The 26532-nt window shown below is 40.3% G+C and overlaps 1 protein-coding gene across 5 annotated transcripts; it reads left to right on the top strand.

The window, feature by feature from the left end:
- FHL2 (four and a half LIM domains 2) lies at window positions 1-26479 on the top strand. 5 transcript variants are annotated; one of them, XM_021414008.1, is made up of 7 exons: window positions 1-309; window positions 5500-5526; window positions 11850-12024; window positions 20469-20643; window positions 23037-23206; window positions 24665-24851; window positions 26320-26479. In XM_021414008.1, the coding sequence occupies exons 3-7, from the start codon at window positions 11869-11871 to the stop codon at window positions 26469-26471; spliced, it is 840 nt and encodes a 279-aa protein (XP_021269683.1). In that variant the 5' UTR covers window positions 1-309; window positions 5500-5526; window positions 11850-11868; the 3' UTR covers window positions 26472-26479. The 5 variants fall into 5 exon arrangements, with proteins under 5 accessions (XP_021269683.1, XP_021269674.1, XP_021269666.1 ...); XM_021413999.1 differs by having other exon boundaries at window positions 11845-12024; XM_021413991.1 differs by lacking the exon at window positions 5500-5526 and having other exon boundaries at window positions 5-309.

Raw genomic sequence — 26532 nt, 5'->3', positions numbered from 1 at the left:
CTTGGAAGAGAGCAAGAGCCGGGTGCCAGCTGCAGAGAGCCTACAAGAATGAGTGTCTCCGATGCTTTTGTCTCCTTATATGGTAAAATGATACCGAGGGGTTTCGCTGGGCTGGGGAAGGCAGCAGGCTGTTTCCACACCACGCTGCCTGCAGAGCTGAAATGAAAAGAGCTGCTCTCAGCAGGCAGGAGAGAGCCTCGGCTGGCTGCTCCTCAGCAAGCAGGCCAGTGTGCTCGTGGCATAGCTGTTAATGGATGTGACCCTCTGCCCCTGGTCCAGGAGGTGACACTAGCTGCCCACCACTGCTCTGTAAGTAAATATCTCTTTTTCCCCCCTCCCTCCCCACAGACTGTGCCTTAGGAGGTGCCACTTTAAACAAAGGGTGCAGGGAGATGGAGAGGGATGTGTGGTACCCAGCGGATTGTTGGGTAAGGATGCAAGGAGAGAGACCGCAGGTCCCCTTCCTCCTCAGCACACAGCCAGGGCTGTGAAGAGGAGGAAAAGACAAATTCCTCATCAGAGCAATTACTGCTGCTTGTCTGTCTGTATGGTGACATATAGCGAGCTGATGAGGCACCGGGTCATTTCACGTGTAACTGTTTTTAATGACCGTATTGTGCTGTGTATGTAATCCACTGGGGAGGTCAGAATAAGTAAAAGCCAGGCTCTGGATTTCTTACACCTCTCTGCACACCTCCCGTTTCCCAGCACAACAAAGGATGGTTTCTGTACTGTAGCAAGAGCAGATGCATATGAAACAAAGGTAGCCTGTCCTGTTCTCAGGGAAAAGCTGTGGGCAGATTGTGTACAGGGAAAACGGGAGCCATCAGCGTTATATTTATTCTTTGCACATGGTGAGAATAAATTAGAATGCAAATCCCAATTAATAGCTCTGAATCCCTTCACGCTTCTCTCTTTGTGCATGTGTGTGCAGCCTGGATAACTTGGGTGCTTATTATATGCCATCTCACATGGATTTCTCTGTGTACATAATAAAGGACATACTAACTTTCATTGTCTGCATTAATGGCTGTTCTAAACTTCTGACTTCCCTAAACAGATATGGCTTTTGTTTAGTCCACTTGATACCTGCATATTGTAACTGCTGTGTACAGTACAAGAAAGCAAACCTTGTAAAATCTACACACCAGCTGCTGTCGTTACTCCCCTGACACCCATCTAGAAGTATATTAACTGCAACTGCTGATTGATCGTTAGGTCCAAGGTCAATCACTCTAACGTACATTGTTGACTATATGTATTTGTGCAGTGTCTTAAATAGGAATCATACCAACACAAGGGTGTGTGTTATTAGGCACTTTACACACGTTCCAGTGCGAAGGAATTCTCTAGCTAAGGTTGTAATTTCTGTTATGAGCCCTGTTTTCATCTGTTCATACATTTACAGATCTCCCTACTTTCTGCCTAAAGTCTTCTGTGCCTCCTGTCAGCCAGATGTTTTCAGGTAAACTGAAAACAGTTGTTTCAGGCATTTGGATTTGAAAGGCAGAAAAACAGTTTTTAAAAAATATTCTTATAAAATTTTTGACTGTTTTCTGCATCTATACATTTAACTGTGAAAGCATGGACCCTAAAGGCTGCTCTAACAAAGCCCATGCATATTATAGGTCACATTTTGGGATTTTTTTTAATTAAAAAAAAAAAAAGGATATGAGGTGCTATATCTATTGAAAACTCAATTCCAGACACTACCATAGTAGCACTACCATGTCCGAATACTAATAAATCTATATTTTACACTAGCTATAGCATAGGTAGTGATCTTTTGGGCTATCCTTTGGCTTCCAAACCAACACATAGATAAGGTGAGTGAGGCAGCTGGAAGGTCAAAAAACTGCTGAGAAATCATGTTTGTGAAAGTTGCCTGGGAGTCCCAGGTGACATGTTCACTTGACTTGCAGGCCTGAGGCTGGTAGATACACCAGCATTTGAGGTACTTTGAGAAAATTTAGGAGAACCCAAGACAGCAGAAGACTTGGGGTAGAATGTACTTACTTTTGGTTCTCACCACTCTGCCATAAAGACCACGAAATTGCAATCTAGTCTTTAGTCTGTATCTGACCAAACACAGATAAGGCCCGGTTTCCTACATATAGGAAGACAGTATAGTTACATTTAACAGAGGCCCCATAGGGCCCATATGCCCCTCCTTATAAGGAATGTAGGAGCCTAGACGTATGGTCTGATTTTTGGGTGGTCTCGTGTGGAGCCAGGAGTTAGACTCAATGGTCCTTATGGGTCCCTTCCAATTCTGGATATTCTATGATTCCATGATACTATGTTAGTTTCTTAAAGCTGTCCCTTTCCCTAAAATCACATCTTTCCAATCCATACAGACATCAGCACTTCCAGTGGGCCCACTTCGTACCAGAAAAAATTTAGACAACTCCTTCTGCCACACACAATACAGTTCTGCAGGATCCCATCATGCTTTAAATATTAGGAGACACAAAAAAAAAAAAAAAAAACAACCCACATCAGTGGCAAAGTACAGATCCAGCAGTTGTGAGAGCTGGTGACACACTGCACTGCAAATTCAAAGTTTCACTCCAAAAAAAAACAGTGGGAGTGGGCTGTAAAGACCTTTTCTCATATAAGTGACTCTGGCTCAATTCTCCAGGGTACTGAGTTCCGAGCCTGAAAGCCAAGCAATGTCTTATCTGTAGTCACCTCTTTGCCTTGCAGGATACTGAACATTCAGAGCTTAAGGAGGAACTGGATAAATGTTAATGCTATCAGCCAGTGATCAGCATGCCTTCTTCTCCAATGAAATCAGGCTGAAAACTGAATGAATGCCTGCTGCTGCTGGCCAGTACACTGCCACTCTTTCTAGGACCCCAAAAGCAAGTTACAAGCAGGTCTGAGGCTCATTTGTGTTTTTCTGATGGATAAATGGATCCTGAGCATCTTCAAAGAAACTCTGGATGGTGTGGTGTTGTAGACAATCACCTTCTCTCATTTGGGTACTGCTTCAGAGGTTGGGAATCTCATAATTTGCATTTTTAGATTGATTAATGTTAATCATGCAATTTTAATGCTTCATTTACGTATGCACACATTTGTGATGTAGATTCTCCCCCAGTGAGAGTATGAAATGGCAGAGTAATGACAGGTTTCACGGAAATAAATCTTGGATAAATTGACAGCCAATGAAGCATTAACATTTAAACAATACTAATTAGCCATATAGAGGGAGAATCATAGAATCACAGAATGGTTTGGGTTGGAAGGGACATCAAAGATCATCTAGTTCCAACCCTCTGCCATGGACAGGGACATCTTCCACTAGATCAGGCTGCCCGAAGCCCCGAAGAACCTGGCCTTTAACAGTTCCAGGGAGTGGGCATATATATAATTGATTAGTAAATACTAGAGGCTTTTTTTTAAGGCTGGATGCCATAATGCTTGTGTCAGGTGAAAAAGTTGCAGTCCTCATTTTTTTCCTTTTTACATACCCTTCTACATTATATTGGCCAATATTAATTAGGATGCTAAAAGTTTACAGTGTACACAGTAATACACTGTTAAGAGGAGTGTAAGTGAGCGTAACACTGATATAAGAATATTCATCTCTCCCTTTCACAGCAAATTTTCAACTTTGAAGTTGTAAACATGCCAACGACAGAACAGCAATCCTTAGGGTCGCACATTTGGTGGCAGGAAGTAGATATAAACTCCTAACAAACACAGGCATAAGGTTCAAAACCCACCGCTCTTTACTTCATCTTGCATAAGAAAAGCAATGAGTTGCATTAAAAATATATATATCAGTAAGCATTTCCCTAGCCCTATTTTGTCACTGCTTTGAAGCATACTTGGGCTCAGTCTTTCATCTGCTTTGAAGGATTCTTGTCCAAGTACCTCTGAAGACCAGAAGTATCTTCAGAGACTAGGATCCTGCTGCTGCTGAATTCCTACTCCACACTATGCAGTACATTTCTCCATGGTCCACCCAACATCTTCCTTCTCCAGATAGAAAGAACGTTGCCCACAGAAGGACCACCTGCCTCCTTGTCTCCAGGCTCCCTTTGTCTTGTGCTTGCTTCTGTCTCTTGTGCACCGCAGACACTTTGACTCAACACTAACAGCTCATCTCTCCTTCACTGTGTTCAGCCAAACTCCAGTCAACAAGTTGGACACAACTGATTTCACCCAGATGTAATCCACCTATTTTTCTAAGACGTGCCCAGCTGAATGGGCACCACTAAGACTTGCACAGTTTTTTTGCCACATTTTGGAAAGCCAGAGGCACAGAAGCTTAGCAGAGAAGTATGGATGCTTCAGCACCAAGGCATTCACTGCTACAGTAGTTTTGCACAGCAGCTGAAAGACATGCATTAACAAATCCTCCCAGTCACCACATGTGCCAGTTATCATAGACAGAAAGGGCTTTGTGGTCTCGCCTCTGTACACAGAGCCAGAGAGAAAGCCAGAACTGTTTTGCTGAAGGCCAGGACAAATAACAAAGCATTCTTCCTCCATAGGGTCCTTCCAGTGTTGTTTCTGTCCTTTGTAGAAAGAAGCAAACATTGAATATTTGGGACACTGTTCTATTTTTGTGTCCTAGATTGTATTGTACAGGATTTCAAAAGTGTAGAAGAACTCAGAAAATTCATTGCATGGCAGCACAGTATCCTTTTTGGAAGTTTTAATCTTAGGGACAGATTTTCCTGGGATTAGTAGTGTTCTTGTCAATAAGCAATCCTTTTCTGGAAAAACATGCCTCTGTTGAAGTCCAGCATCTGCAGTCATTTAATTAAACATTATTACCATAGCATAGAGCCAGTAAGTTTTATTATTCTTATTTAGATAACAGTAGGTTTATTAGATAACAGCAGGTTTTATTAATCTTATGCTATCGCTATCACTTTCTGTTATCTGCTTACATAATCTTACTAGAAGTATGAATTTCTGTGCTTAAGTAATGCCAGGTATATGGTCTCTCACTTTTGAGTAAGCCTTTGTTTATCCCACAAGAGAAAGGAAGCAGAGAGCGGTTTAAAAAGACTTAGGAATAGAACATAAAGGCAAGCCTTTCCTCTGAAGAGCTGCACTATTCCTTGCTGTGGTGGATTTTAGAGTCATCCTCTGTGTCATATGATATGTATGAAGGAATGTTTTAAATCCATACATCCTCTACTCATTTCAAAGTCAAGCTCAGCTAATCACTGTAAATTGTGTGCGGTACACGTTCAGAGTATCAGTGCTCATTTCTTCAGTGCCATCTGTAGTTACCAATGCTGGTGCTCGCTCTGCAACTGCAGGAATGGCTCTAAGCTGGAGCAGATCCTTACTGAATGCCAAACACAACAAACCACACAGAAACCTCAGCTGGAGTCTTCCTTCTCCGCCACTGTCAACAGGATTACTTTAGGCAGCCACACTGGGAATCTTCCACTCAAGCAACATTTTCTGTTCTTTGGCATTGTTATTTTAAGGACAACAATCTTAAAGAGCAAACTTTCCAATTTCTGACAGGCTGACTGCGATCCGGACAGGAATCAGGTATGCTTTGGTTATCTGCACATGTTAATGTGGTCTGTCTGCTCAGAAAATTGCTCTGAAGTACTTATAAAGAGACACTGAAATGTTATACCATAGGTAAAATAAGTGTCCCATGAACAAGGAAGTTAAGTCACTGGAAAAACCTAACTGTTACTCTGAAAAATGTTTTAAGGTAACTTTAAAAGGTCTGTTATAAATGGAACATTTTAAAAATACATTTTGAAATTTATCATGGATACAGAATGGCCTGGATGGGATATTTATGATATGTTTGTGTTTTCTATTTACTTTGTTATTATGTTCAAATATCAAGTTAAGTTTTCCTCCTTTTGCAAGGAGCTTCTAGGAGGTCTACAAATACCTACTGTGAGCTTAAAAATTTCAGAAGCAGTGAGGAATACCTCTGTAATTAGATACCTCTAACATCTTAACCTTTATTTGGACAATGGCAAAGAAGTCTAGACACTGTTAACAGGGCTGATCTGGGACAGCAGTGACATTGTATTATGGGGCTTTGATTTCTTGAAGACAGGATGCCAAATTCTACTGAAGGGCTTACAACAGGATTTCTCTTCCTCAGCCACATCAAGAGAAAGATGTTTCCCCTTTCTCCTCAGCTTAAAAATAACAAGAGAAAGATAGACTGCAGCCAGATCTGTCTGGGCATCCATGCCTCGTTTAGAAGCTTAGCATAAGCTATCCCAGATCATGGGATACAAGGATATCCAGCAACTCATTCCCTACAGTAATCATGCCTTCCCTTTTCAGGGACCTGAACAAAGAATCATAGAATCATTAAGGTTGGAGAAAAACACTAAGATCATCTAGTCCAACCATCAAACCATCACCACTGTGCCCACTAACTTTGTCCCAAAATACTGTATCTACCCTTTTCTTGAAGACCTCCAGGAATGGTGACTCCACTGCCTCTCTGGGCAGCCTGTGCCAATGCCTCAACACTCTTTCAAATAAATTTTTCCTAATATCCAACCTGAACCTCCCCTGGCACAACTTGAGGCCATTCCCCCTCGTCCTATCAGTGTTACCAGGGAGAAGAGACTGACGCTCATGTCACCACCACCTCCTTTCAGATCATTGTAGAGAGTGATAAGGTCTCCCCTGAGCGTCTCCTTCTCCAGATTAAACAACCTCAGTTCTCCTAGATGATGGTATGAGCAGCTGTCATAGTAATAAGCTTCACCGTCTCAATAATTTTGCAAAATTATACCCTTTTTCTTCTCTTTGATCATGAAATGCACTTCACTGAGTGGTGCTCCAGCAGCCTGTGGCAGAAACAGAGAGTCTGTGGCTGGAGAAGAGCATGTCTGGGCTTTTTGTATCACTTTCATCTCAATATTTGGCTTAGTTTTCAGAAGCTTAGGAAATGAATGTCCCTTGGTGGCCCACTGAGAGATGCTTGGCTGTTCTGCATATGCTGGCTTGGCTCTCCATGGCCAGAAGCCTGATACCAGAGGGTCAGGGATGCAAGCAACACAAGGAGACAGCCCCTGCCCTGCGGCCAGCTAGAGCTCCAAGCACTCAGGTTCCCTTTGTTGAAGTTCAGGTGGATTCCCCTTGTTAAATCATAATTTCTTTTCTTCCTGAAGTAAATTAAAAAGAAAAAAGTAGCTCCTTCTCTCCCTTGGCACAGCATTATGACCTGGTTTTGAAAAATGATTAGCTCTTAGAAGAGCGGCTTGCAGTTGCTGCATCAAGATGGTAGGTAATGAACATGGCAATAGCTGCTAAGTAGAGAAAAATAACCGCCTCTTGCCAGAAATCCAGCAGTTTGAACTGCTAGTTCATAGTTGCAAAGGATATCATAAATCTTTGAGTTTTAGCCTTTGGAACATTAACATAAATTGTTTCCAAATGCTCTGAACCTGCATGGCTTATGTCACGGGAGTTGCCAGACACAAATCTTCCTTTCTCAGGGAAAGGAAAATAAACAGATCAAAAATACTCCAGAACTCTGGGGGGAAAAAAAATAAGTCAGGTGGGAGAAATGTGTGAAGAAGATGGGCTTCTCTGAAGGCCTTTTATTTCCTGGGCAGGTGGCTAAAGAACTTCCAGCTCTGAAGGCACAGGTAAAGCCATAGCTCTATTGACCTGGCTGAGGTCAGTAACAAATCCTTCTTTGGCATATACGGGGGTTTAATTTGGTATCTCCAAGTACCACTACAAGAGATCACAGCTTCACTTCATTAAATAAACTAAATAAATCTTACACGGTTTTAGACAATTCAAACAAGAACATCTCTTATTAGGCTTGCAAGCATAGCTGTCAAAAGAAGACAAAGTCTGGGAGAGCTAGCCCCTTCCCCCATCACCCCAGCAGCAAATCATGTCATGGGATGGGAGAACATCACTTTGTGGTGATGGGCTGACGGTTGGACTAGATGATCTTAGTGGTCTTTTTCAACCTTAATGATTCTATGATTCCTTAATAAGCCTTTAACAACAGCTTCTAGAAAAATGAGCCTGTTGGAGAAGAAAGGGGAAGAGGAATATAGAAACAGAGTTTTTAAGTCTGCCTACTACTTAATTTTTTGTAATTTTCATGCCAGTTTTTACTGCCTGGGAGACACAATCTGGGTAGCGCTAACATTTGGCATAAGCTGGAACTCTCTTCAGGGCATGTAGTAGAAAGCTGTTTTCCTTTTGGAGATGTACTTGTTGCACCTAATGTCGTAGGAGAGAAACTATATGACAGAAAAATCATTTTCTCCCTTATGATAATGTTGAGAACAATCTGGAATATCATAAGTACAAAATAGCAACTGCAACAAAATCTAAAGACCTTGTTGTACCACTGAGAGGCATAATAAAGATAAGCCTCTGGCTCACAGAGCTTTACAGTCAACAAGCACCAGCACAAGAGAAAGGCATTAATCAATGGCAAGGAGGCCAAGCAGCAGTTTGTGCCCATCCACAAATGTGAAAGCACTTGTTTGTTCTTACAGCCTAAAGCAGTGCATAAAAAACTGCACAAAGCTCAGTGTGACTTTTTATATATGACAGGAACCTCGTGACAGGCAGTGTAAATGACCACATGCACTGATAGGCATAAGCATGCTTGATGTGATTTCACATTTGTTTGTAAGACAGCAGTGATTTGTGTGACTTTCTTGCTAATATTTAGTAGATATGCCTCCTGATTACTTTACATTTAATTACTTCTCTCCAGAGAAGAATACAACTGCCAAATATCCTCAAAATATTGCATAGTGAATCTTGAGATCCAGCCCAAGACTCAAATCTAAACAGCGTGGAGCTTGGGATGTTTCACTCTGAATTGCAGCTTTCTGAAGGAAACCACACAAACCTTAACACTTAACTTGAAGGGATACTGGATCTGAAACCAGTGCTAAATCCAGTGAGGGGGTCACATAACTAAAACCAAAATGCATATCTTGGAAATTTTCCTTTTTTCTCTCAATTTCCCAGACCTCTGGAACAGTGCCTCTAACTCCATCCAGGGTCTTCTCAGAGTGAAGCTCACCTCAAATCTATGTGAGACACAGAAACTAAGTCTGCAGCTCCCTGCTCCGGGAGAGGCCCAATCCACAGTGACAACCTTGGAGCGCCTTTAACAAAACTGCAACCCTTTCAGGATAGGGAAGAAAGTACCCAGGTATTTTCTAACATAATGGCAGTAACTCTTATATTCAGTGAGTAATAATACTTGCCTCTGTTCCTGTGAAAATCACCCAGAAAATAACGGAGCACTCAAGAAGGACCACTCTGTAACAAAGACATCAGCGAGAACACCCAGTTCAGACAGAATAATCGTTGCTTCCAGTCCCAGTCCACTTCTGTATTTTATATTTTGCAGCTTTGGATGAAGGACAGAAATGGTATAAACCTTCAGAAGAATCACACTCTATATTTTTTTGCTTTGAAGAGAAATGCTTTGCTCTTTGGTATCATACATCTAATTCAGGGCTAGAAGAAAACAGTTCTGAAGGTGAAAAATGCCTGTCCATACACAGTTCCTGCTCAGATATCAGCTTTACAGTAACACAAATTAACTGTGGGACCAAATTTTATCACATAATATATGGTAGGGTCTGGAAAAAAGCTACAGCTTTCTGGCCTAAACACCTACCACTTGGACAAACTGTCACTCCTATCAGACTCAGACATACACCAGCGTACGCTGGTCTGACTCCATTCATTTTGCTGAAATTATTTTCTTGAAGGAAGTTAGTTCATCTCTACCTCTCTCACAGGAAATACAAGTGCGTTACCTAGGCTCAAAATGGAGGGGAAAATAAATCCGCCCTCATCTATTAATTGCTATGGCAAAGATTGCACCTTCACTTCAAGAGAAGACTAGCTTGCTGGAAGCAGATAGAAAGGAAAGATAACCCTATACCAGCCCTGTATCTCATTCTCCTCCCTTACGCTGTCATTGCCAGACACTGCTGTTGGCTAGAGGCAAACTTTGGGTAGCCTGCACTTCCCTCTCCAGCGTAATTCTCATATCTTCTACCTTTTTGTTATCAATCTCTGTAATCCTCTCTGCTCTACTGAGAGCACCTATATACTCTTAGCTCTCTTTTGGAATAAGGAAGTTAATTAGCTCCTCCCTATATCATCTGTACAAAACAGCTGGGCCATTGCTCCTTTTGGGTTGGCCATTGCACAGCTGACCAGCTGTCAATATTTGTCTTCCAAGCACGAGTTCTTTTTTCTTTAGCAGTTACTCAGAGCTCAAAAGACTTCTCAGCAGCTGAGCCATCATTTACCTGCTTCGTGCATGCAAAAGCTCTCCCCTTTTAGCCTATGCGAGTCATCACACAATTCAGCAGCTGACAGAGCATCAAAAAGAGAAAGTCTTCTAGCCACCAAAACAATCTTTGTTCATTCAGACCACTCTAAAACATTACTTAAACCCCAGTGAGAAGGGATACAAGATAATAAAAACTGAAATCTTGGAAGAGAACTAAGAATTTCAGAATGCCCTACGGGTGGCTCCTCCAGCCAAAAGAAGAGGGCAGACTCCAGAATCAAGGAACCTGTGCCAAGAACACTAAGCAAGTAACAGTTTTTTGTTTAAAACTGAGAGCTGAAGATGGCAAAAGGACTGCAGCTGCTGTAAGTGTTGCTTGTGTGTGAAAGACAGAGATAGCTGCTTATGCCATTAGTACCCAAAACATTTCAGGCTTTATAGATGAAATCTGGCTTAGAGGAGAACAGGCCTGGCAAGCAGTGAAGGTCATGTAGTGCAGGTGGAATGTGCTTTCTGCCTGGGAAATTCCCCTTCCTCAGCAGGCAGCTATGCCCTGCTCCATCTGTAACCTCTGAACAGATTTCAGGTGTAACACACACTGCAAGCCTTGGGCTAAGAAGCTGATGACTCCAGTGAAACTCGGACCCAAAACAAATTGTGCCAGGCAACAATGAACATTTATGGAACTAACCAAAAGCGTTTGTGTCATTGTTGCTTGTGTGCACATTCAGAAGATGCTGGAGACATAACAAGACCAGCAGAGGAAATAACAAGTGTCCCTGATTCAGACAAACCGATATATCCTTTGCAGTTTCTTCTACTAACTTTTTCCTTTGCTTAATCTCTATTTGACATTTGCCTGAACAAGAGTAGCTAGCTCTCACTTGTGTCCCAGTACACGACAGCTGCTGGATGAGTTGTCCAAATTCATTCAGCTGCATCAGAGAGGAATCAGATACACGATCACTGCCCCCTACTTCCTGCTGTGAACAGTGCCCATGGTCCCTTCTGAGAGCAGGAAGAGAGAGGCACTGGCTCTCTGCAGTGCAACTATTGCCAGTCGCTGGCTTGTTGAGAATGTAGAGGAGGAAGGAGCAGAAGTACACAGCAGTGATGTGTGATAGCCTGTGCATGTCTAAAGTCTACCAGCAATGCAAACCTACTTCTTGCCTTACAGAAGAGGTGCTGGTCTTTATGGAGATTAGCTGGCTCGTTCTTTTAAGGTACTTGGTTCCCTCCATGCCCTACAGAGACAGCATTTTGCATTGGACCTGACAGTCAAACATACCTGGTATTCTTTAAGCATCCCATGTGAATTCTTCACACATTGGATTTACTCATATTCTTCTCTCCCTGCTCTCTAACACTAGCTCTGGTCAAAGGCAGGTCAGTGAGTGGTTAAAATAAGTGGGCTACTGCCTTCATTGAACACTGCGAGATTTACAGTTTGTTTTCTTCTATTGTGTTGATTTAACTGACTGAAATTGGAGTTTGATAAACTGGAATTGATAACAAACCCTTCTTGGGGTATCAGATCAACTGTGGCTCAGTCTGGCATGTGCCCGTTTCTGTCTTTGTGGCAGGACAGCTGGACTCCAGGCATCAGCATGACTGAGCGTTTCGACTGCCACTACTGCAAAGAGTCCCTGTTTGGTAAGAAGTACATCCTAAGGGAGGACAGCCCCTACTGCGTGAAATGCTACGAAAACCTCTATTCCAACACCTGTGAGGAATGCAAGAAACCTATTGGAGCTGACTGCAAGGTATGGCAGGTTGTTTCTCATTATCATGGTAGGGTAGCCTGGAAACATTGCTCGTAGTTCTGAACACATCCTACGCTGTAGAGCACAAAGAGTTCAAAGCCTCTGCACAAAATGGGCTGATCTCTGAGTGTCTACAAGAAGGGGACAGTCTCTTTAGCAGGGTCTTATTGCAGGCGGCGATAAGGCAAGGGGAAACGGTTTCAAAATAAAAGAGGAAAGATTTAAGTTATATATAAGGCAAAAGTATTTTGCAGTGAGGGTGGTGAGGCACTGGCACAGGTTGCCCAGAGAGGTGGTGGATACCCTGTCCCTGGAGACATTCAAGGCCACGCTGGACGGGGCTCTGAGCAGCCTGATTGAGCTGTAGGTGTCCCTGTTCATTGCAGGGGAGTTGGACTGGATGACCTTTAAAGGTCCCTTCCAACTCTAAGGATTCTATGATTATATGATCTTATTCACAGATGTGATGAATAAATGATTTGGTCTTTCAACATGCTAGACTCATTTTTGGAACCAGTGGGAACGCCCAGGACATGTAGCTGGAGGGCACGATGCACAGGCAACCTCTTGCTATAGGTGAGAGGAATAGGTGCTCTGCAGCAGCAACAGAAATAATCCAGAGCGCAGAAAGAGTGTTAAGGTGAAAACATTTGATATTAAAAATACAGCTGATGCTTCAGTCTTCCCCAAAGTTACTGGGTTACATTTAGAGAGCTTTTTCCAGAGGTAATAAGTGCTGACATTTTACTTCATCATTTAAGATGGAGAACATTGTCTTTACATGGGAGCCTTTAAAGGTATTTGAGACACGATGCTATCAGCTGGATGGATCCATAAGTTTAGCTTAATGGTTACAAAGGTTTGATGAGAGAGCACGCTTTCTGGACCCCTGTACCTGCTTTTCACCACTTCCCATTACAAGCCCTGACTTAACAAGCATAATAGAAATGGAGAAGCACCCCTCTCTTCCTGTAAGACACAGGGTGATCTGGTCTTAAAAAGTCTCTCTATCTCACTAGGAGAGCTCAGCTGTCGTTGGGGCCAGCTGGGATCTGGAAAAGTGGCAGAAATCAGTGTTGCCTACCTTTGGATCAGAGGGAGCTAAGCCACTGTTAGCTCTGCACTAACCATAATTTGTTGTCATCAAGAGACAAGATGCTCAGGAAAAGCTGCCAACTCATAGACCACAATAAATTGGTTAACGCTGAAAGAAGTAATACATCAGTTACAACACAATTAGCCTTTTAAATGGAGAATAATGACAGTGGGCTCTAACTGAAGGTGACAAAGAAAGAGCAGATGCCTTGCTTGCTTTAGCTATGCACTGCTGCACCACATGGCAAAATCTACCTGCTCTAAATGAGGTGGCACCACCTGCATTCCTTTCAAATTAACCAAAACAAATGGAGTTCACACCAGTTTTACTCTGGGTGAATGAAGACAGACGACATTTGAGGAATCCAGTGAAGTGCTTGTTGGACTCCTATGAACAGATTTCATCCAATATACACTCTCTTTGCCCAAAATTGACCTGTTCAAATTTAGCTGAGAGTTTCACTGGCAGAATGAGTTTGCATGGCTGTGGGATTCTTGATCTGTTTTGTGGAGGTCTGACATTTGATTTCCAACACTGTTGGCTCATACCTCTAAAAACACCAATTAGTTCCTGATACTGGTACTAGCACCATATCGTTATTTCAGAGACTTTGAGATATAAAACCATATGCTTATCCAGATAGGAAAAATTTGAAGTCTTGTGTCTCCCATACTGATCTATTCTACCCTTTTGGAAATTGAGTAGAAAAGCCTCTTTCGGAAGCCTTAAAAAAGGTGAACATGTTTCACCATCATGACAGGGAACTGGCAATAATCTGTAAGAGCTATAAAACTGCCAGCTTTCCTACAGCTCATAAATATGCAGATTAGAGAAGAGATACAGCTGGCCTGACCTGGAAAAGCAAAATATTTCTGCCCCAATTCTAGAATGTGCTTTTGTTTTAAGGTCTCTTTCTAATCCCCCGAGAAGTTATTTCCATGTGTTGATATTCAAGAATTTCAAAACTTGGACTGCCTTCAACAAATCTCGGACAAAGTATTCAGGAATTAATCAGGCTGAACTTTTCAACTCAGATTTATGGATTTAGGGAGTGTGGGTGTTGTCCAATATACTTCTTTTCTGTATTTTTAAGCAAGGCCCACTCTAAAGCAGATGAAAAAAATAAAAGCACAAATTTTCTGCAATATGAAAATAGTTTTATATGTAAAAAAAAAAAAACAAAATTATATGTGGAGAACACAACTATAAGATAGCAAGGAGTTGTAAGTGTACCAGACACAAATGCACCCCTGTTTATTTCTGACTGCTGTTTGTGCCTACAAACAGTCCTTCATGCTATAGTTTTTCAACCTGACCAATTTTAAGCACGTTTTGACAGATGAAGAAGAGTTCCAAACTTAGCAAGCTCCTGCAAGTCTTCTGAAAATAAAATACGTGGTGAGTAGTAAAAAGGGGATCCGATTAATGTTCCCACTGAGAGACAAACTAGAGTAATTTTCCAATTACAATAATAGACACTAGAGAATGCATTTGAGAAAGCCCTTGTAAGCGCCTCAGCCACAAGTTTCAGTCAAAGCCTGAGCACTGTGACTGAGCATAATTCATAAAGCACAGACACAAATATCATGCTTCTGTTCCTTATTAAACTATGTATACACATATGTACATAAACAGATAAAAACATACATACAATCATACATATACATGTGTTTGTATATATATATTATGTGTTACATTTGCAATACAGTGACAACATACTGTGCTTGGGAATAAAACCATGCCTCCTGCATGTACGAAGTAGACTCTATATTTATTACTTATTCTGACAAAATCTTTGTACAGCTTTATAGAGAACTGACACCTAATGTAGTAAAAATGTTATCACCCACCCCACATCCACAGGACAGCCTGAAAAGCTCCATTTAGCTCTCAACTCAGATCCTCCTTTGCAAGTCCCATATTGGCCGCTGCTATTTCTCTGCACTGAAGAGAACTGAACTGAGAACTCAGCGGCAGTGAAGATAGAATCATAAAGGTTGGAAAAGACTACAGCGATCACCCAGTCCAACCATAGAGATATAGAATCATTAAGGCTGGAAAAATCATACTCTTCATTTCACCCAGCCTTCTTGCAGATGGCTTAGTTAGTCAACGGCTGCTTCTTAAAACATGAGACTAAAGATTAGGATTAAGATTTGGAGCACCTGATTCCCAAAGAGTGAACTCTTATTCACAGAAGTAGGTGCAAAGCAAGAATTAATTTTAATGGCATCTTAACTGCTTACTTGACTGGGTGAAAATTACCACACAAAATCAAGCAGAACAAAAGTTAGTGGACAAGAGCAACCCTCCCATAGCTGAAGGGCTTACCCCAGAGTAAACCAGGTGGTGACAAGAGGACAGCTGCTTCTCCACCTCTGACCTTACTGTGGTGTTCTCCTTGCTGTGTGTCATCTCACCTGAGTGACCCTTCAGCCTGCTCTGGCACTGGTAACACTCAGACTTGGACTGGGCTCTGAGAGGACCGAGCCAATGCCACATTTTCACCTCCTGTTTCCAGCACAAGTAGCCCATAAATTAACTACCCTGAAGACAAGCTGTCTTTGAATACAAAGCAGGAGAGAATTTGCTTCACCATCTTTCAATCTTTTTATGGTGATTTCTGGGTAATTGTATATGTAACAGAGTAATAACATTTTTAATTTATTTTCAATGCTGTCTTTTACAAAAAGAAAAAAAAAGCCTGAATGACAGCATGTGATGTTAATTACACCTTTGGATTTAGGCCATTTTGCTAACTGTAAACAATTCGGGTGATATTTATGAAATTTTCACAGACAGATTAAAAGCTTCATACACTGAGTGGTAGGAGATGCTAGCAGACAGAAGAAAAACACGATGCCATTTTTCTCACAGCTATCACACATTATCCATATGCCACCAGGCCCTGGTAGAAACGTGCTCCTTCTAAGAAGGAGAGCTTAGCATTTCAGTGCCGGTGTCCACTCACTATACCCACTGCTTCATGCTTCTTTCTGGAAATCCATCCATTATGTTCTCACCTGCTTAACTGTTTAAACGTAACTTTGGGCTGATTTTTTCCTTTAAAAAAATAGTTTCTTTGCAGGCCCTCTCGCACAGCAGCCATCACAAATACAGGAAATACCGCCAGTGCTCAAGTGCTCAACGCAGACCACAAGCTGGCTTTGGCCAGCAGGAGAGGGTGAAAATTCCCTCAACAAAATGTGAGAATGAAATGAAAAGTGGATTGTGCGATAAAGCTGCTGCAGCAGCATGTAGGTCAAAAGGAGTCAAATGGTCAGTCTCACCTGTAAACTAAATGAAGAATAAAGCATCTGATAATGTGGATCGGGGAAAGGAGAAAAGACATCCCAATTTTTAACCCTCGTTCTGAGTTGTAGCAATTTCTCAGTGCATTAGTGAATACTGGACCAGCTGTAGTGATGAGGAAAGGTGACCGAAAGACACCTTCATCTCTTCTCATATCACTACGGTGCTGACTAACGTTGCTTAATTTCATCTTTTCTGAACACATTTTTGATAGGGAAGTACCAGTCTAACATAATGGAGTGCTTTGTTACAGGGTGCTCACAGCCAAAATCTGCACACTGTTTTGTTGTTGTACCCTTTTTCCCATGCTCATCCTTCTGAAAACAGCATTCTGTCAAGCAAAAAAATTTGATGTGCTTTTCATTCATGAACAAATACATGCTCTTACTCTTCTGGTACCTCTAATCTCCTTTTTTCTGTCTAGTCCTCGCTGAGAGCCAGTTCAGGAGAAAAGGTAACACATAACAACATCAGGTTACTTAGGCCTATAAAGGTCTAAGACATAATACAGTTGCAGGATATAAGGAGCTGAAAACTGTTATCCTGACAAAGTTTTCTTTGAGAATGACATCAAGAAAATAAGATAGTTTGAAAAGCACTTGAGAGCTTTTCAAAACTGTAAGTTTCAAACTCATCATGCAAGGGAGGACACATTGCTTTTGATGCAGATAAGGTCTGTATCACATTTTGCTTATGCAGTCAGTGGTCTGTGTGTGTGCAAATAACCACCACTTGGTTCACCCTCTGATGTCTGGAGGAGAATCAGGCCAGAATTTGCCCCTCATTTGGGCATCCCAAAGAACGCTGAGCTGAAATTTTCACCTGAGGCTGAGAAATGCACTCATTCAAATTTAGGGAGTTTCAAGTTTTGCTAATCAGTTATTTTCATCCTCACACAAAAGCAGACCAGGGAATGATTACTTTCTATACTTGGATGAAATGCAACTGAATGAAGTGCTAAATATTTCTTCTTGCAGATTCTGCTTCAGGATGTGCCGTAACTCTGCAAAGACAGGCATTGCCATTCTTCCCTCCATTCTCTGTGGTAGCACATCTGCAACTGTCTGCAGCTCTTTGCTCTTCAGCTGCAAAACACTTGCACAGGGCAGACCACGTCCTGTGCGCATGCATCTCTATGTACATAAACACAGCTCCACTTCTCAAATGTCAACCTATGGTAGCTCTGTAGTCTCTTATCTGTGCGTATTTGTGCTTTATCTAACAAGAGCGCATGGCTGTCCATTTTCATAGATGCACAGATTGATGGTAAAGACAGCTGTTTTCCAGATTTCTTTTAGGCAACATAGGAGACCACTGAAAACTACAGCTAAAGTGGGTAGCACTGGGGACTCATTTCTCTCAAGCTGCATTAAGCAGACATGAAGTCATGTTCAGTGTTATTTTAAGGATACACTCCAGTTCTGAGTCCACAAAAGCAATTCTCTTTATTAGTTCTTCCTGGAAATCCAAGCGATAAAGAGGAATTAGTTGTATATCACTTGTGTCTTCTGCTAGAACAGATTTGTTTAGGTTACAGTCAGCTAGAGTAACTCAAGGTCACGTGCCTTGAGTAAATCAAATGCTCTTTCAGCTTAACTGAGCACCAGGCTAACAGACAAGCTTGAAGGCATCTCTGCAGACACAGCTGCTCCAGCATAGAGTCTGGTCCAGGTCAATACATTTACAACTTATGATTCCAGTTAGATGTGCAATACACTGATGTAGAAAAAACCTGATACCCAGTGACTTCATTACACTGACCTAAGAGCAACTGTGAAACAACTCAGAAACTGTTTCATCAGTACCTTGGACTTCCTTGCTTCGGTTGACAGATTCAGAGAGAGAAGACAATAACCATTTAATCTGTCCAATACTCTGCTGCAGGCACATCAAAGTCAGACATCTTAAACATCCCCTACATTTGATGGCAGTATCTGTTATAATCATCCAAGCCAGCTAGAGATTACTTGCACCAGTGTCTATCTTGCTTTCATTGGGTTGCGGCTATGATTCATCACTTTGCCATGATGAGGCATCTGCTACTTTGACCTACTCCACTATGGTCTATACAATCTACCATCATAACTGATTTAAGGATTAAACACTTCAACAGTAAAAAAGTAAAAAAAAAAAAAAAAGAGAGAGAGAATTGCTTTTTGTGGACTCCTTTTCTTCATTATTGCAGATCTGCGTGGCCTAATTTTATTGATAAAATAAGGCAAAACAAAAGGAAATACCAGCATGTGAGTTTGGGACATAAAAAGCAGCTTGCAGAATATTGCAAAATGAGGAAAAAGGCAGCATGTGGAAAAAAACTGAATATGTCCTGTTACAACAGAAAGAAAAACAGATCTGTTGTTATTCTGTTTTCTTGCAGGCAAATTTCACATTTTGGAAAGCTGTTGGCTGTGAGTTGTGTTTTTCTGTTGACAGTACTATTCTCCTCTGGGATCAGATTTAGACTATTAAATTAAATTAATTTTTTTTTAAAAAGTTAACTTTTAAACAAGACTTTTTTTTTTTTCATTTTGCTTTTACAAAAGTCTGAGATTTTATGGCCAGAAATTTGGGTTGTTTCTAAAGATTTAGCTGAAATTAGCAGATGAGCTGAATAAGCAACAGACTAAAAGCTGTGCAGCATGGAGCTAAAACATTCCATCTGAGTGTGCATGCTCAGAGATGAAAGACATGTTGGGCTTCGCTTGTCACAGTGATTTAAGAAATTCTTCACTGAGTGTTCAAATTCTTCTGAAGTTACTATAGTATAGAATGTTACTACACATCAGCTGAGCTATGCAAAAACTATTCCAGTATTTCCTGTTATTTGCTTTTGAGAATAAGGCTGCTGCGGACATAACGTGTTGCTATTTTAGGCTAACCTAAATTCACACTATTTTGCCCTGGGCTAGGATTGCACGTTTGAAGACACCTGTGACTGCGCTGACATGGAGTTCCTTAAGCCAAAATCGATAGGTCTGACACAATGCATTGCTTTCATTTTGCTTTACACAATTGGAAAAAATCTCATGTTCTACAGCTCATTTTTCCTTATGTTGATCAGAATAATCCAGAGCTTATAATATACATCAGATCGATCTTGGGCCTGAACCTGAGAAGAAATTTCTGCAGAATTTTTAAATTTTCAATTCATAATAACGCTAACATCTCACAGCCCTGCCTCAAACTGAAGCCTACGTATTTATGGGCAGATATTCTTCGTTGCTATGATCTGAGCTCCACTTTGTCTGATCTCCCAAAGATACTGTTCAGATGTTACACAATTAGTTCTTAGGACTGGTTTTTAGGTATGAGTGTCTTTTTTGTTGTTGCTTTAATTAATACAAGTATCGTAGGGAGATATCTTAAATACCTATGTGCTCCAAGGTGTTAATTCCTCGGCTAAGAGTGTTCTGGATCAGTGGCTGCAGGTACAATAAGGTCTCTCATCTTCCAGAGTGTTCAGTCACCATCAAGGTATCTGATTCACATCTGAAATGTACATAAAATGAAGCACAAGACTTAGTTAAAAACTAATTGCAGCATGCATACAAAGAAACGAGAGTATCAGGCCAATTTCACCCTTGGTGTAAACCTGGCAAACTATCAAAACATAACTGGAAAAAGGATATCTGCCCAGCATTGAAAAAGTACAAAATGACCTAGAAATTGGCTAAGAAATGTAACTAAGAAATGTATGGGAAGTCTATTATATCTCTACAGTTAACAAGACCTAATCTGAATCAAAACCAGGACTTCATTCTCAAAGGAAATACTTAAATGAAACTAGTAGTTCCTCTGCTGAATTGAAATTGAATTCAGTTGACCTGGAATTGAAAGAAGATTGATAGTTGTCATTAGTGACTTTTGGTAACCACAGTAAAATAGGCTCACCTTCATCAGAACATGATGTTTTCCTGAGCTGTGCAAATTAGCCTTAATTTCTGGCTATGATTCAGATCTGCATGTTTGCATTCTCTGAACTTCCAGTTGAGCAAACTATCCATTCTGTTTACTCTGTGGATTTTAATTTCTACAGGATCTGTCTTACAAGGACCGCCACTGGCATGAAACCTGCTTCCACTGCTTCCAGTGCAAGAATTCATTGGTGGACAAGCCTTTTGCTGCAAAAGAGGAACATCTACTTTGTACTGATTGCTACTCCAATGAGTACTCTTCCAAATGTAACGAGTGCAAGAAGACTATTATGCCAGGTTAGGATACTCACTTATGGGGCGGAGGAAAGATCAGGTTTAATATCAAGCCCAATCTCAACAACATTTGTGATATTTTTCCTTAACCTTCTCTGTTGAATTATGGTGAACTTTCACAAAATACAGCTGATGAAGCTTTCTAGGTTATTTCTACAATCAGAGCCCACAGTTTTCAGAATGGATCTTGACAGAATTGTTTTACACATGAAGAGGGTTCCTCTTGAAAGCTAGTGTTTATTTAACTTAGCATTTTTATTAATGAGATCTACAATTTTCTACAGAAGTATTTATTACAAGGTTTTGATAGCTGGGCAACTCATCTGTCCAGTCCCAACTTTTTCTCAATTCACTCCTCATGCTTGAATATCAGAGGCAGCTCACAAATTTAAATTTACTTAATTTATGACATAGCCTTTTACATAAATAGCCAAAATTTAGATTCTTCAGTAAAAATCACTAATTGGTCAAAATATCTCTAAGGTCTTCTCTGAGTTCAAAGGTATAAAGAAATATGAAAGAGCTATCTTCTATTTGAAGTTGCGTATCCAATAAAAGCAATGCCAGCAGCACAAAGTTATAGTAATAGATTGGTAAAGCCCCATTTACTCATGACAATACTAAAGCGCTTGGCTTTTGATTGACATGATTCATTATTTGAAGGCTTAAAGTAGAAGAAGTATTGGTTTCAGAAATAAAAAAATAAAAGGCAGTTGGAAGAATCCACATGTATGCTCCATAATGACCACTAGTTACTTTTTTCCAGTACAGTTTTTCCTTGGCTGGTTCTTTCAGTCATCTTTGACAAAGGCTGAGAAACACAGCTTTGTGTACCTAAGATGTTGTGATAAAAACGAGGGCTTGATGGCGACATATAAATAAGAAACAACAGATATGTAAAAGAAGATGGACCTATTCATTCATGGAATGAAAGGAATGTGGTTACTGGGCATGGTGGGGAGGGGTTGACGGTTGGACTAGATGATCTCAGAGGTCTTTTCCAACCTTAATGATCACAATTGAGTACAAGCATCTTTTATTATTGCATTTTTTTCAGATACAGCATGAAAAACTGACACTTGAGAACAATCAGTGCTAGTTTTAAAGCTGAAAAATATTATTTTTATCAAATTTTGATCAATGAATTCAGTCCCACAATCAATGAGCTCATTTACAGAATAGAACTCTATTATACAAGTTACAGATCGATAAGTAGTAATGGAGTTGGGATTCAGTGACTCAGAGTCCTTTCTTTTCTTGCAATTCAAAACAAAAGAAACCAATTTTTACAAAACTTTGCAACTACCACATGGTTTTTAGCAACTTAAGTTACTCTTGACATCATTACATTTGAAGAACAGTACGCTCAGCATGTATTGTCTACTTATGAAGCACACCATGTTAGTACAGGCACTACGTCAGTATCTTACAATCACCAACTGAAATATAATTCATTTTGAAAGAATCAGCAAGTGGCTGGATACTCTTTATGGAGACTGCTGATGCTACACTTGCTCAGTGCTTTGCCCACTGAATGTACAATTTAGATTTAATAAAGCATTTTCATGACAAGCTTATTAAATACTAAGTAATTACGAGCTTGATCTTTCAGTCCTTCTACAAACTGAATTCCCACTGACTTCAAACTAGAAAATAACAGAGTTCCCCCTGCCTTGTGTTTTAGTGATAACACAATCCCAAATAGAGAACAACTAAAAATGTGAAAATATGATTCTAGACAATTCCAAGAAAATACATCCACACCTTTTCCCAGAATGTCATTCCTTCAAGGACTAACTTGTCTGTTCCTTTTGGTACCATACAAAAAACTACCAGCACACAGAGTGCCTAATTCTTAAAAGGTGTCCATCAATAAAATGGTTCCAAAATATTAGAGCATGCAAGAAACAAGCAGAGATGATTAGCGATGCACAAGTCAGTTCTTTAAGAAGAAAATAATCTTGAAGTGTGCCTCGGGGCAGATTTTAATGAGATCAAAGAAAAAAAAAATAAAATTATGCTACCAGTACATGAAGAATTAATATTTGAGAAAGGGAGAATGGTAAAACTTCACCCTGCAGAGTTTGCAAAGGAATTATTACAATTCTTCATAATTAGGCAATACGTTATCACCTTGTCAGCCTTCTAGCCACTTAACATCATGTCAGTCCTCTAAAAAGTGGCCTAAGCTTTCATTATTAGCAGTAAATGTTTCTCTTCTCTTTAGGAGGAGAACCACTTACTCTCCAAAAACATAAAACGATACCCAAAACCACATAAAGCCACTCTCTCATAGCTGCACTGCTTACTGACCAACAGCCAGCTGTCATGTAAACAAGTTACAAATTGCATTAGTCTCAGCCATAAATTCAGTTTATGTTCTGGTCTCGTTACAGGTACTCGGAAGATGGAATACAAAGGCAACAGCTGGCATGAGACCTGCTTTATCTGCTACCGCTGCCAGCAACCAATTGGGACAAAGAGTTTTATTCCTAAAGACAATCAAAATTTTTGTGTTCCCTGCTATGAAAAGCAGTTTGCCATGCAGTGCGTCCAGTGCAAGAAGGTAGTGTCCTTGTTTTATTTACCTATAACATCAGGGATTGAACTCCATCACACTTCAAGTCCAGTTATGTAAAAAACATATTTTTCTCTGTGTTAAAAGACTCAAAGACAATTGATTTTTAGAGACAATACAGTTGAAATTCCTATTTTGCACAAGGCACAAAAATTACTTCAATGAGAATTCTTACTCAAGGTTAAAGATCCCTTTGTATCGAAAGCATACTAAAGACACGTTTTGGAAAACATACAAACAAAAAAACCTGTCTGCATTGGAATAACCTCATATCTCCAATGTAATCCATCGTATATCATGCACCCAAACATTTCAACCAGAAGGGAGATGAGCTAACACTGATTTATTTTTTTAATATTCTAATGAAGTTGAAGACAGAGAAATAAGCTTTACACAAGTGCTGCTCCTGAAGTAAAAACTAGTAAGCTCCCTATCCTCGGGAATGCAACTGTCTAGGCTCAAGATCTTTCATTTGTGTATTTCCTAAATTCGATTCAGAAAATAGTAAGATTTTTAGTCTTCTTTCCTACTAATAATAATAGATTTTAAAAAGTAATCTCATCATTTATAGAACCAACAAATACCAATTTCCTATCAATATGCGCATAGGTTTTAACTGTGGATATATCCACAGTTTTAACACTCCTTCCAGTAGTTTCCTCCTTGTTTTGTTTTACCTTCTGCATGCTCCCAGCCACCACTTATGCCCACACTACCAAAACTTTCTTTTGTGTCTGCCACATGCTCCTGTTTGCATTACTTTCAGAGCAGCACTCAAATACAGGAAAGAGGCAAAGACAGATGAATACACATATTTAGAGAGCATGTTTGTACACAAGACTGACTTCCCAGGCTATCCTCTTGAGTGAAGAAAGGAAGAAAAATTAAACTGGTTAATTTTACAGCTTTCTTAGGAACACTTACAAGAGAGAGAAATGTTTCATTTGTCTAACATCAGGGAACAATATATTATAAGAGGAAAAAGCCCAGACAAAATCCAGAGAAGCAGAAAACAAAGATTTCAGGTAAAATTTGAAATAAAGCTGTTGTTGTCAAGGGAAGTAGCAGGAATTGAAGGTGGTTTTTCCATTACAAAGAATGGGACAAGTGAACAAGCAGAGATAAGACAAATCCTAGCACATGAATATGAAAAAATGACCTACAAAGGAGACTAGCTTTAAAAATAAAGAGGGTAATTTAGACTGAAATTATAAAGAATTCAGAAAATAAAGTACTTTTAGCACAGAGCTCCTTTGTATAAATTGGGAAATGAATCATTTGCATGCTCTTCTCAAGGTTAACTCCAGACAAAATAATGATTTTGCTGCCATGAAGTCTTCTTTCCCTCCTCCTACCCACGAAAACCTCATCAACCTTCCTCTACCAAATCAAGACGAAAGTCTGCCACTCTAAAAAAAACTTTCTGTCTTACTTTCCATAAAACAGGCTATCACTACAGGAGGTGTGACTTACCGGGAGCAGCCTTGGCATAAGGAGTGCTTTGTCTGTACTGGATGCAAGAAGCAGTTGTCTGGACAACGCTTTACCTCCCGGGATGAGTTTGCATATTGCCTGAGTTGCTTCTGCAATCTCTATGCCAAAAAGTGTGCTGGATGCACAAACCCAATCAGTGGTAGGTCCCTTACAGCGAGTCACTTTGGTTTTTTTTTCGCCACTGAACTGCATCCAATATTAATAATGGTTCAGTAACTCATTCTGACTAGCTTGAGAGAATGGAGACACTACACAATTCAGGAACTGTGAACTTAAATACTTATGATGCCTTCCAAGTGCCTAAAAGATGTGAAAGAAGTCCTTCAATTGAAGTTTGCTCCATTTCACCTGACTTGTATGAAACACAGTGGACACACAGTGACATTCATGCATGTGGTGGGATATACCCATGTTCTGTGTGTCCCTTCACTTGTGCTCATGAGAGGGAACACTGACCTCAGTAACAACAGTCCCTCAGCCAGCAACTTTTAACCAGCTTACACCTCACGCTTGTAGCATAGCATATTTCTTCCCTGATTTTTCAGGACAGCAACTGAGAATCTCAATGCTTTTACATACTGCTTTCCAGTACAACAGTACTCTAAAGCTGTAAGCAGTTGTTCTCTACCACTGAAACACTTAAAATCTCCTATCTGAATTAATCACTATTTAACACCAAGGCTGCAGATCCGAGTTGATACTGAACCATTTTCTCTCTTGTTCATTCTGTTCTGCCCCACACTAACATACGCTTGTTTGCATATCTCCTAGAAATGTCACTGCATAACACCTTGCTTATTATTACCCACTCATGAGAGACATTTCTGTTGAATATCACAGTCCTTTCTTTCATAAGCTGTTTTTTTCCCAAAAATCGTTGCTACTAAAAGCAAAGCAAAAAACCCTCTCATTAAGTGATACGTCCAATGAAATCCTTTCATTGACTTTCAGCTAGTCAGTCCTAATGCATCATACCCAAATTGCTTATAATTTCTAAGCTTAAATAGTAATTACTACTACAAGAGAAAATTGCTCCTTTTATCTTTTATTCTGTACAATTCCTATACCCCATATGATAACCTCCACAGCCTCACATTTCTGAATTATTTTTGCTAACCTGCTTTTCGTGAAGCACTCCTCCTTGAAATCTATGATTCAAGTCATTACACAATCTGTCAAGACTTCATTTCTAATGATCTCACTGCATTTTTACAAAACAAAATTAACTTACTCTGACACCACGAGTACTCTGTAACTAACCACCATTCTCCTGTAGTTCAGAGGCAGTTGCTTTCCTTTTCTTAGGTTGCAAGCTAAGAGCTAAGCCATCTCTACATTTAAAGCTTATTTCTGCCACCATCCATAGCCAGTACTAACAATCTAGTTCGCTAACTCAGCTAAAGCAGGAGAACTACTTGATGATGAAAATCCTACTCGTTCAAGAACAAGGTGAAAATATTTGCACAGCAACAAACAGAAACAGATTTGATACAGTAATATTTTTTCACTACAATGTCAGACGTCCATAGCTATCCAGAAGTAGAATCTGAAGTAGCGTCACGTAATGGCTCCTCTTCCAGTAACAGAGCTTTTCTGTTTTCAAACAGGTCTTGGAGGAACCAAGTACATCTCATTCGAAGAGCGGCAGTGGCACAACGATTGCTTTAACTGTAAGAAGTGTTCTCTCTCATTAGTAGGTCGTGGCTTTCTTACAGAAAGGGATGACATCCTCTGCCCTGAATGTGGAAAGGATATCTAAAGCTCAAAGTAAGAAACAGGGAAGAGAGGAGTAAAGCTGTGCTTGCAATTTATAGTCTGAA

This window comes from Numida meleagris, chromosome 1 (assembly GCF_002078875.1).
Source record: "Numida meleagris isolate 19003 breed g44 Domestic line chromosome 1, NumMel1.0, whole genome shotgun sequence".
Taxonomy (NCBI): Eukaryota; Metazoa; Chordata; class Aves; order Galliformes; family Numididae; genus Numida; species Numida meleagris.
This window is presented reverse-complemented; position numbering and strand designations above follow the sequence as displayed.

Bases quoted from the DNA above. Each gene is read 5' to 3' on its own strand.
- FHL2 (XM_021414008.1), top strand. From the start codon at position 11,869: ATGACTGAGCGTTTCGACTGCCACTACTGCAAAGAGTCCCTGTTTGGT. The intron at 12,025-20,468 runs GTATGGCAGGTT...TAATTTCTACAG, and splicing joins CTATTGGAGCTGACTGCAAG to GATCTGTCTTACAAGGACCG. The intron at 20,644-23,036 runs GTTAGGATACTC...GTCTCGTTACAG, and splicing joins CAAGAAGACTATTATGCCAG to GTACTCGGAAGATGGAATAC.